This window comes from Diabrotica undecimpunctata, chromosome 1 (genome assembly GCF_040954645.1).
Source record: "Diabrotica undecimpunctata isolate CICGRU chromosome 1, icDiaUnde3, whole genome shotgun sequence".
Taxonomy (NCBI): domain Eukaryota; kingdom Metazoa; phylum Arthropoda; class Insecta; order Coleoptera; family Chrysomelidae; genus Diabrotica; species Diabrotica undecimpunctata.
Window position 1 is genome coordinate 82802337 of NC_092803.1, and position 13464 is coordinate 82815800.

The window sequence follows — 13464 nt, forward strand, 5'->3', positions numbered from 1 at the left end:
AAGAGCAAAATAATTTAATATGACAATCTCATCTCAGAAACCTAAAACAATAGTAGTCAGCAAAGAACCAACAAGATGTAAAATAAGAATTGATAGCATTAGTATAAAACAAGTAATGGAAATAAAATACCTGGGAATTACACTAGCTATAGAGACCTGGACAAAGAAGTGAGAGATCAAGTATAAAAACCAAATAGATTGGGAGGATGCCTTAATAACACTATATGGCGAAACACACACATTAACACTGAGGCGAGGTCAAGAATTTATAAAGCCAGTGTAAGACCAATAATGATATATATGAGAAGTGAAGACATTAGAATGTAACGTACAGTGTATAAATGAATGGATACAAAATAGACAAAAAGATTGGAATAACAACATAAGCAGATTGGAGGAGACCCGTGTCGTCAAAATAGCAAGAGATAACTCACCAATCGGAAAAAGAAGTATCGGACGACCACCCAAAAGATGGAGTGACAACCTTCCATAGAAGTATTAATCCGCCAATGAACAAGCAGAATTGCTTATAAAGAGGAAGAAGAAGAAGATAATATAATATAAAATAAAATTAGTATATTTTGAGTTTAGGTTCAATCATTACTGTTAAATTTGAAAATATATTTTTTTATTCGATTACAATCAACGTTTCAGCAGGTAATCCTTACCTTTGCCAAGATTCTAAAATTTCGAAAAATTGAGAATAAGATGTTATTGTAAAACATGTAACAACTTACCACTACGTGAAACAAGACACTACATTAATGATCGAACAAACAGTAAAAACTGATACCTGATGTCTCATTGCTTACTAATATATTACTTACTTAATATACTATTGATAGTAAGCAATGAGACATAAGATATCAGTTTTACACTGTGTCCGTTCATTATTGTAGTGTTTCATTTTACGTGTTTGTAAGTTATTACATGTTTTATGGTAATATCTTATTTTCAATTCTTGTAAATTTTAGAATCTTGACAACAGCAAAGATTACCTGCCAAAACGTTAATTGTAATGGAATAATAAAATATAGTTCCAAATTTAACAGTAATTTTGTTTTTACTAATTTTATTAAATTAAAAATTTTATTAAATATATTATGGTTTAAGAAACATATATATATATATATATATATATATATATATATATATATATATATATATATATATATATATATATATGTATATATGTATATATATATATGCACATATATATACGTATATATATATATATATATATATATATATATATATATATATATATAAGAAAAAAGAAGTACTTGTGACTCGTTTGGAACAAATATATAACTGTTTTGGATGGGTTGGCGTCATAGTCATTGAAGTCATGGAGAGTCAAGTCAATTGACTCCAACCCATCCAAAACAGTTATATATATATATATATATATATATATATATATATATATATTTATATATATATATATATAATATATATATACATATACATATACATATATATAAAGTTAAAAAATTTACAATTTACAGCATATTTGTTGCATAAAGATCCAGGATCCTCAGTGTCCAAACAGAAAACTCTTCATATTTTCACTGTTTTTTATCAAACATATTTTATTGTGTTTTTAAAATAGTTACACTAGTCTAATTCTTTAGCTTCTTCAAGTTAAACCAAAAACCATTTTCTGCTGTTAAATTGAATTGTTGTTTTGAAATTTGCAAAGGAATTTCTGTTTTTGGACCAGGCACAATCTCGAAATTGGACAACAAATGGAAAAACAATACTTTGATTTCTAATAACGCAAATCTGGAACCAATGCAGTTTCTGGGGCCAACTCCGAATGGAAGGTAAGCGTAAGGATTGATGTTTCCTTTGTTTTCATCGTTGAATCTTTCAGGGTCGAACCGTTCTGGATCTGGGAAGTATTTAGGATCGCGATGGATGGAAAAAACAGGGAACCAGATTATTGTGCCTATGTCTAAGTGAAGGGGCTTCTCATCGGATGTTTCTGGTTTCAGTGTATATGGTTTGGTACAAACGCGATCAACAGCTAAAACTGCTGGCCATTTTCTCATGGATTCTGAAAAAAATAATCCAATAAATATATAAATAAATACTTTATTTCCTTTCAGACGGACACAGTTTGTCTAGAATTGATCATTTAATTTAATAAAACAAACAAGTAAACAAACACACTAAACAAACTAGCAATAAAAAGAGTAACATTTAAAATTATAAAAATTTTTCATTTGAATAGAAAATTTGTGCAGTCAAAAATTCTACTTGGGAATAAAAATAGATATTAGATTCGTTGATTCGAGCATTTATATCATCTGCAAATATTGTAAAAATCCATCTAAGTTAACCGGAGTGGGTCCTAAAATTGAGCCTTGTTGTACACGTATGTTATTATCGTATGTTATTATCGTATGTTAAGCCCAATGACGTATAATATATGGACTCCGTGAATGCTTTAAAAAGTGTCCACAACATGAATACCTTTGTTATTGTTTATTGTTTTGATATGAAGTTGTGTGTTTACATATTTTTTGTGACAAGCAAATTTTATTTAAAATTTATCATTTACCTACTATTTTAGTAAAATTCCATTTAGGTATCTTGTTTGTGGTCGCTGAAGTTCGAAGAGCGAAACGTTATCACTTTTCAAGTAAGTTATTTTTTATATGTATGTTTTATAAATATTATGTTATGTTTTGATAGCCAGTGGAGACGTTTAGTTGTTATTTATTTAATAAATAAATAAATTATTATGCATTATACTGAATAATAACAATTTCCATTAAATTTTTTGCCTTTTTTTTTATTAAAATCATTTAAATATAATTTTCTTACTAATTTTTTCTTCATAGATTTCCTTTTGACGAAGAAAAACAGGAAATTTGGATATACATTTTACAATTAAATAAGAACAAGCTTTCCAGATGGTCATGTACCTATTTGTTATGATTATTTTGATCCAAATGATGTTATCATGAAATCTAGCTTTGTTCGTCTAAAAGAAAATGCAAAACCATTAGCTATACCAAGGTGGGTAATGTTTTTATTAAATTTTTACATTGGTATTTAATATTTATATAAATTTTTTATTTATCGTTTCTTCTATATTGTTTTCTCTTTGCATACAGGTCTTCTAAAGACGTTAAAGAGGTGGTAGGAACTAAAGCTCTCCCTAGTCCATCAGACACCCATAATTTAAATTTCGAACTGCTAACAGTGAACTAACTTTGTCTGCCTCAAAAACTGAGAAATTATTAGGCAAGGAAAATATTGAAGGGCATGCTTCAGATAGAGAATTAATAGCTAAAAAAAATAGCAAGAGGCAATATTCATTTAATTTTTCATTTGCATTATTATATCCTTGAATAAGCAATTTTTCTTTCATTATATCTTTTTATTTTTAGGAAGCATTATGTGGGGGATTTTTCCATGTCGTACTTAGAATGCCCAAGAAAAAGAAAAAGATACATGGAATCAGTAAACATGTATATAGCAAAAAAAAAAAGAAACAAATTAACACCCTAAGAAAATCTACTAAAAGATGAAAACGACAAGCAACAATATTAAACGCATTGGTACAATCGTTAAAAGAAAAACTGTATGTTACAGAAAATGCTGAATCTGTGTTGTTGGTAAGTTTTCTTTCACATATTCCATAAAGAACAAAATTAAATTATTATTATATTCTTTTATTTTTGTATTTTTTATTGTTTTAGGCCTCTTTACCAGAATCAGCCAAAGCATTGTTTTAACGATTTTTAAAGGGTGCCAAATGTGCCAAATATTCTCCAGAATTAAGGTCATTTGCACTGGCTTTCAATTGTATTCAGCAAAAGCCTATGATTTTTTAAGAAGAGCTTTTAATAATTTATTACCACACCCATCAACCATAACAAAGTGGTACCAAAGAAGCTTTATATGCTTTGAAAAACAAAGTTGAAGAAGCAGGGAAGCAAAATAAAACACTTGTAACACTTGTGTTACACTTGTGTGTAATTTAGTGCTGAACGAAATGTCTATTCGTTAGCTAGTAAAATGGGATGGGAAAAAATTTATTGGCTCTGTAGATTTTGGTACAGATATAGAATCTGATAATATACCAGAAGCATGAGAGGCACTGGTGTTTATGTTAGTAGCCTTAAATGACAATTTTAAAGTGCCAGTTGCATATTTTTTAATTGAGAGTTTTTGTGAATAAGAAGAAGCATCTTTAGTAAATCTTTGCTTAAATTTTATTTATGATTCAGGCATAAAAGTCTATTCATTAACTTTTGATGGTGCTGCCAACAATTTATCAATGGCCAATGCATTGATTTTATTTAACTCCTATTTGTACCTTCCTATAAAGAGGATGGTAAACGACTTTTCAAAATTATATTTAGGTTGCTTTGCATCTGGTACTATTTCCAAGTCTAGGTAATTTTTAATTATCTCTCCAGATTTGATCCAGGTATCCTTTTGCCCTGCTTCCTGACATCTTTTCCATTTTCTGTATGCTCCTATCTTCACATCCTTCTCCATACATATATGTAATGAAGAGAGATCAAGCATGACCTCCACGAGGCAGTTAGGATAGTCAACATTGCTCGTGTTATGATTAAGCATGCTTGTCTTTGAAGCTTATTCAGCTTCTATTAAGTGGTCTTTTGTTGTTATTTAAACTACCATATAAGTGAGCCATACGTAATCATAGATCTGACTAGACATATATAGCCAGTACATCGGCTTGGGTTTCAAACCCCAAATTTTCCCACATACCCTTTGACATGTAGAAAGGGAAACTTTTGCTTTGTAGGTTATTCTTTCCAACTGGGCGTTACATGTAAGCTGCTTATCTAATATTACTCCTACATGTTTTACTAAGATTGATAGAGAATTGTTCCATGTCATACTACCTACTAAGGATATTTAATGTTCTTTGGAGTGTGCTGGAAAGAAAATTACCATATTTTCCTCTTACTATAAATATTAGATCATTCCTATAGGCATGTACTTCTTCCCCCGTGTGCGTCAAGAAGTGACATCAAGTGATCCACCAGGAGTGACCAGAGGAGGGGAGAAAACATTCCCCCCTGTGGACACCCTTAGCAGTTTTGGCCAGAATCTCTCCTTGCACCTTCGTGCATCTTCTATTCACTCAACAATATATTTTCCAGCATTGCTTTGATCCAGTTACACATAGTAACACACATTGATAGTGGATCTATTTGATAGGGCATTATTAAATGTGCCTTCTAAATATTCTCTCCATTATTAATTGAGTGACTGATTTTCTGAACTACTTTGTCCACTGCTGTTTCTGTTGATTTCCTTCTTGATATGCATGCTGGTTTCCATTGAGAGAATGATCCCTCAAAGGTCTTCCCTTAATATGTCTATCAAGAATTTTTTCTGTTACCTTCAACAAAAATGATGTAAGACTGATCGGCCTGTGCGATTTCGGCAGGGCATTATCTTGTCCTATTTTGTATATTCACACCACCATTACAATTATAGAAGTCTTTGGTATACAACTTATTTATTATCATAACATATTGTATCTTTATATACAACATATTGTATGTCTTAGAAAATAATTGAAACTGTATTTATTACGTTGTGTGCATTAATGCGTCAATTAAATTACTAATTATGTTGCAAAATGTTTTATGATTTATTTCTTTTGTATGTTTTTTGTTAAAAATGTATAATTGATTTGATGTTTTTTTTTGTTTGTTTTTAATTCATTACAACAAAACACGAAATTAGAATTCAAAAGTTTGTTGTTTGTTTGCACTCAAGTAACCTATTAATTTTCTTCTTAATTCCTTAATATACACTTCAAAAGTTGCTTTATACAAAAAAATTATTGCAACATTGAAAACCACCAGGAAATGATAAAAAATGAATTAATAAAAAATTAAGAAGACAATTTGATGCACTGGATTCTTAAACTAATAAAAAATAGAAGGAACTCAGAAAGTATACTCATGTAGTGGAGAAAGGGTCATTTAATAACGATATTAAAAAAAGGGACCGAAGGATATCAGTAACTACAGAGGAATCATGTTACTGAACACCACATACAAAATATTGTCAAGCACATTGGGAACTAGATAAATTACCGAAAATACACTAGGGCAATATCCGCCAGGCTTCAGAAAAAAAAAATCAACCATAGATGCCAACACAGCTGATTGAAAAGTGACATGAACGTGATATAAATTTTCACTTACTATTTATAGACTTCTAGCAATATTTCGACTCTCTAAATAGACTCGCAGCACTTAATAAAAATGCAAACCTGATTAGATTTATTTATCAAAATTTCCTTCATACTAAATAATAATCAATAGTCCTTAACACAATTTAAAAAATGAGAATTTTTAATCGTTAGGCAAAACTTCAATATTTCCTGTTGGTAAAATGATTAAAATTCAGGTAATGTACTTTGCAAACATTATAAAAATAATTTTTTCTCTTATAGACGAGAACACAAAAAAAATCATAAATATTTAATTTTAATTAAAAAAATAATTATTGTCATTAAAATAGAAATGAGCACGCCGCTGTTCTGGTAAACATACCTTGAGCGGGATCTTTAGGACACCCGATTATATAGGGAGACTACGGGACTGCTTAGTCTATATATTATACGTCATTGGTTAAGCCCTGCTGATATGACAAAATATCCCAACAGGACATTTTCCTGCATCTTTAACACTTGTGAGAGTATCATATAAGGAATGAGTTGCTGTATGGATAGCTTTTGAGACTGGAAAAAATCATGTTGGGTACTAACAATTACATTATTTGGCTTTAAAAATAAATTTTTTGTAAATACCTGTATTAAATAAAAAAAATCCAAAGAAATTGTTATTGGACGATATTTATTCACTATTAGAGTCATCTTTTTATGAATTAGTAACAGGAGGATGTGTTTACAGTTAATATATGTAGTTTATTCCCAAATAAATATTTAATAAAAAAATTGATGCTACGATAAAAAAGTTTTAAAAACAAATATTACCTGATATTACCATATCCAAATACTTCATTTTCAACAAAGCTTCGTAGGTTATTTTTCCATTACACTGATCAAGTGTTTCCCGTATTTCATCTCTTAATTTTGATTGTATATCAGGATTACAGGCCAATTCATAAGCCACAAAGCACATAGTTGCCGATACAGTCTCAAATCCAGCGAAGAAGAAAATCAATGCTTGAGCGGTAATGTCTAAGTCGGTCATTTCTTTCGGAACTACTTTCTCTTAAAAATGTAAAACTATTAAACTTAATTGTAAATAAAAGTTATTTTTAGATTAGACAAAATGCATTTTTAAAATACATGACTTGTTGAATATAATGTCACATTTATGTAGATAATGACCTTAACGGAAGTACTTAAGAATTAAACTTTAAATGCACATTTTCTTATCTTCTTTAAGCTTTGTTATCAATAAACAGATACGTACCTAAGTTCGATTCTTGTACTACAGCAAATCCGGCATCTATAACTTTTTCTTCTTTTTGATGGTTTCCTTTTCTTGCCTCCATGAGTAGATGAATCATATCGGGACGAACAATTCCTTTCTCTTCTCTGATTTTTATTGTTTCACTAATTAATTCAATAAAAAATTTTCGAACGTGCTTATCAAATAATGTCACATTAAAAAACTAGAAAAAAAAAGCTGATACACTCTCTGGAAATATAGATTTTATAATCGATAATCAATAAATTAATAATACATATATAATAGATATATATATATATATATATATATATATATATATATATATATATATATATATATATATATATATATATATATATATGTTATGATGTGTTTTTTTTTGTTTGAATTATGAGCAATGAGTATTTTTAATAATATATATATATATAGGGTTTTTATCGCGGTTCTCAAAGAATTAGCTTGTAAGTACTTTTTTAAATTATCTTTATTATAACTATTATGAAACACACATATATATCTAACCTAGTCAATGTAAATTTAAAATAAACTATCTTTAAACTGATATTCTTATAAAAACTAATTAAATTCTATAGACAATCTAAAATTTAAACAAACTGTCTTCAAAATTGAAATTGTTATGACACTAACTAAATTATATTAACAAAATTTTGTACCTTTCTTTCACTGAATGCCTAAATGAACTGTTTTCAACTAAGTATATAGATTCTAATCACCACTGAATGTCTTCGTACTTCAGTTATCCTTGTTTTTTGTGAAATTACTTTTTCCAATTATCAGCTTCTACCAATTTAATATATAGTTTTCTTCACCAGCATGTATACACCACCAGCAAACAGCATTTATATTTATTCTTTTCAATATACCAATATCCAATTATTATAAGTTGATTTATACTAATCTCCAACCATAATATAATTTAATTTCTTCCAATATACTTTTTTTAATCTTCAATAATTATTTGTGTATAATTATAAATGTGCATTAAATTATATGCATAATTTTTAATCTTCATTTAACTCACTATATTAAACAATTTGACTATTTGTACCTGATTCACTGATTCCAAATAACTTTCATATTTCTTACTAAACTTTTCTGACTGACTTCTTGAAAATTTTGTACAATTTACTTCACTAACTAACTTTCATAATAAACTGGCCTGACTTCTGACTAAAAACTTCTAAAACTGCCAAAAAACTCTTCTGACTGCACTATCTACAACTTTTCTGACTAAAAACTTTCAAAAACTGCCATCTTGAATCCAAATCACGGGTATTTATATCTTTTGGACATTCTAGAACCATCTCGTAAGAGATCATGTTCCAATTTGTTCTATTTCATACTTGTATGAATTTTCTGGAACAAACCATTTCGCAAACATGGCCATCTCCGGAGATCCAGAGAATTCCATTCTTTTCTATTAATAATTTTGTTTACATTTAGGCTTTTCAGATCAGAATATATAATTAAATTAGTAACTTAACATTCTAATTTAATAAAATACACATTTCAAACAATATATTATTATAACCCACTTATATTCGTAAATATTCTTAAACGTCACTTCAGAGTATAAATATCTGTCAATCTCCGAGAGTATTTTTGGTTGCCTAAGCACATGGCTCACTTATATATATTTACAATATTAAAATACAACTTTTTACACTTATTATATGCTAATTTATTAAAAATACCCTCACATAAATATATTTTTATTAAATTCTCTAGTATATAACTTATTTAAAACAACCAAATATCTAATATTATGTAGTATATAACTTATAAATTATTTTCTATAAACCCTAATTGTCACAATACCCCAAAATAATATTTAAAATAAATAATTTACTTATTATTTTTTTAAATATTAATTTTCTCATATCTTATTAAATTTAATAAATTAATAATTCAATTTTTTTTTTATTTAAAATGTGTTAAATACATCCCTGTTCGCTGTCTATGTCAAAACAGAGAACAACGGATCACAGTTCGGCTATTCTATGGTCAAACTGTCATGTCAAATGGAGAGAATAAAATATAACCTTAATTACAAATATAATAGATATGGTGTTCTGTTTATTTATAGACAAAATCTAGGAATTATTTCCATTCAAAATAACTTCATCAATATAAATTGGTAAGTTTTTCCACTTTATTATATTAGAAAGACATTTTTATAGCAATTATAGTATCTAACCCCAAATTATGATTTTTAGGGTATCAAACAATTTCCATATGTACAAAATTCAACAAGTATGATGTCAAATTTAATCACAACAATGAAATCTACCATCTATTTATGAAATGGATCTATCAGTAAGTTATTAGTGTTATTATATTTGTGTTAAAGGTATAGAAATCATTATTCAATCTCTTCATGATATTGAAAAATGTCGTTGATATGAAATATGCCTCTTAGTCTGTTCTCTGCATCTATTAACACATAACTATTTAGTCCATTCTGATTTTCAATTGTATATGGACCTTCAAGCATTGGTTGTAATTTCTTACAACGATTTTCTTTAACATTACTTTTTCTAAGTGAACGAATTAACACTTGGTCTCCTTTTTGAAATGTGATTGGTTTTTTTATATTTCGATTTTGTCTTCTGATATATTTTTCAGCTTTCCTCCTAATTCGGTTATTCACTTTCTGCATTACTTGTTCTAACATATCCTGATTATATTCACTAATCCACTTTCTGTTTCCTATATGGCCAAACATTAAATATTCTGGTACTTCCTCTGTATTCAAATTATGTGTATTATTCAAAAAATATTCTACTTGTGGTATATGTTGCTGCCAAGTTTCATGTTGGTTTTGGCACAGTATCCTTAAATATTTTATAACTTCTTTAATATATCTTTCTGCAGGATTTGCCTGAGGATGTCTGATACTTGTAAAATGAATGTTGATTCCCTTTTTCTCACAAAATGTCCGAAATTTTTGGTTGTTAAAATATGTAGCATTATCTATTATGCAATTTCTAAATGGTCCTACTTCTTCGAAAAATTGATTAATATATAATTTTAATGTTTTAACATTTGTTCTAGAGCAGGGATATAGTTTAATAAATTTTGTATATAAATCAACTATCACTAGTATATGCTTTTTTCCTGTTGGACTGAGAACTAAATTTGAAATAAAATCCATGGAAACTGTATTTAGTTTTTCATATACAACATTAGATTTATATGTGTTCTGGTTTTTGAAATTATTTTCTTTGTTTAGTTGACATATTGGGCATTGGGTAGTAATTTCTTTTGCTATACTTATGTCATTCTTTGCAAAATAATTGTCCCTAAATAGCATCCATAGCTTTCTTGAACCAATATGCATATAATTGTTATGTAAATTTTTCAATATTTTCTTTGCTAAAGTTCTAGTTATTACATATACTTCTATGCCATTTATTATTTTATAATATACCCCATCTTTCCTAAGGACTTTTTGTTTTTCACTCAAATTGATCTGATCTCTTATAATTTCTTCTTTAGAATATAATCCAGTACTTTCTACTAATTGATTTAATCCAATTTTTATTGTTCGCTGCCCTTTTTGTGGTGTATTTTCTAACCTTGATAAAGCATCTGCCACTATATTGGATTTTCCAGAAATGTATTTGATTTCAAATGAGTATTCACTCAATATTAGACTCCATCGATGTATTCTACTGTTTCCATATTTGTTATTTAATATAGATGTTAAAGCTTGGTGATCTGTTTCTATTGTAAATTCATTACCCAACAAATAAAATCTTAATTTTGTGACACAGTGTATTATACTTGCTAGTTCTAATTCTGAAACTGAGTAACCCTTTTCATGTGGCTTTGTGATTCTTGAAATGAATTGTATTGGGTATTCGACCCCATCATGTATTTGTAATAATACCCCTGATAATCTCTCTATTGATGCATCTGTTCTTAATATGAATGGCTGTGTGTAGTCAGGATAGTATATTTTCAAATTTAACAGAAAAATGTTTTTAATCTCTTGGAATGCTAGTTCTCTTCTCTGATCCCATCTCCATTTTACACCTTTTCTCAGTAGTTCAAGTAATGGAATTTCTTTTATACTTAGATCTGGTATCATCCTTTTATAATAATTAATTATTCCAATAAATCCTCTTAAAGTTCTTAAATTGTGTGGTGTTTTATATTCCTGAATGACTTGTGTCCGTTCTGGATCCATTTCGATTCCCTTAGTGTTAAGTTTATAACCTAGATATATGACTTCTTTTTGAAAAAATGTACATTTTTCTTGATTTATTTTTAGTCCAACTTTGTCTAATCTATTTATTATAATTTTTAGGTGTTTCTCATGATCTTCAGCCGTTTTAGAAAAAATTAATATATCATCAATGTAGTGAATTACAAAATGTTCATATTGATCCAAAATATCATGAAGACATCTACATAGAGCACTGCAAGATGATTGAAGTCCAAATGGTACTACTTTGAATTGATATACTACTCCATCTATCTGAAATCCTGTATACTGTCTACTTTTTCTTTCTAGAGGTATTAACCAGAAACTATGCTGTAAATCGATTTTAGTGAAAAATGACATTCCTGTAATTCTTCCTAATATTCCATCTATACTCATTGGTGCTTCAAATTGCTTTTCAGTAATCTTGTTAATATTCCTTGCATCCAAACATAACCTGATTTCACCTGATCTTTTTCGTACTACTACTATGGGGTTAATAAAATGTGTGTCTGCCTTCTCAATGATTCCATCTTCTAACATATTATTAATTGTTTTGTTTACTTCTTCTCTGTATTTATATGGTATTGGGTATGATTTTGTTTTAAAATCTTTTTCTTCTTTAACTTTTATACTATGGATATAATTTTGTGCAATTCTATTTTCTTTATTGACAAGTCCCTTGTGTTGCTGCAATATGGAAACGACTATTGATTTATATTCTTCAGGGCAATTTAAAACTTTCATTATATCTTCTTTACAAATAAAATTATTCTTCATTATGTACTCATTATTCCTTGCTTCCAATTTTACGCACTCCGCCTCGTAGGCATCCATCTGCTTAAAATTTCCATTCCTTAAATATTCACTACAATAATTATTCTTTACATTCTTTTGGGACATTTCCCTATCATCAAAATACATTTCTTCTTCATAAACATCATTATTTTCTTTTAATAATATCCTATCAACTCTTATTCCTTCTTCTACCTCATCTTTCTGCATAAATTTAATTATTTGCCCTTCCAAAGTTACCATTTTTTCTTCAAAATCTATCTTTACTTTCTTCTTTTCCAATTCATCATTTCCCATTAATATATCAACACATAAATCCTTGACAATAAATCCTTGCATATTAATTTCTTTATTAAGAATATTAATTTTAAAATTGGCTAGTTTATCAATTTCACCCAACTTCTTATTATTTGCACCAAGAATTTTAATTTTTGGAATCTTTATTATATCTGATAGTTTTAATGTATTAAAAATAAAATTCTCCGAGACTAAAGTACTTTCTGAACCAGTATCTATCATAATCTTAATCATTTTATTTTTGGCCAAAGCATTTATATAAAGTAAATTAATAGATTCAATAATTTTATCTTCATCTAGAGAAATAAATTCAGAAGGTTTTTCATAATAGCAATGGCCTAACTTGTAATTCAGAAAGTTTACTGCACAAAATTTTGATTATTAGAATTGTCAGATTGTATCTGACCACTTGGATCTGATGTCCTATGTCTTTCCCTACTATGACTTCTACTCACATTTTCCTGCCTTGTACTACTTCGTTCCCTGTCTTCGCAGCTTCTATTCCTTCGAACACAATTTACCTGTCTGTTATAGTTAGGTCGCTCTGTATTTCTTCTATTATTAAAATCTTGTCTATTATTATTAGTACTGTTATTAAAATGTTGTCTATTATAATTAGTATTATTATCAAAATTTTGTCTATTATAACTAGTATTATTATTAAAGTTCTGTCTATTTGGATTACTGTTATTA

General features: G+C 28.3%; 1 protein-coding gene across 2 annotated transcripts in view; it reads right to left on the bottom strand.

Moving 5' to 3' along the window:
- Nucleotides 1–1244: 1244 nt before the first annotated feature.
- LOC140450884 (cytochrome P450 9e2-like) overlaps nt 1245–13464 on the bottom strand; it is a 71794-nt gene continuing 59574 nt past the window's right edge. The window contains exons 5-7 of one of the 2 annotated variants that reach the window (XM_072544570.1): nt 7452–7653; nt 7007–7246; nt 1245–2059 (exon numbers count right to left, since the gene is read on the bottom strand). In XM_072544570.1, the coding sequence (XP_072400671.1) occupies nt 1623–2059; nt 7007–7246; nt 7452–7653 (879 nt within the window). In that variant the 3' untranslated portion in view covers nt 1245–1622. The remainder of the gene's footprint in view (nt 2060–7006; nt 7247–7451; nt 7654–13464) is intronic. The other variant, XM_072544569.1, reaches the window with a different exon arrangement.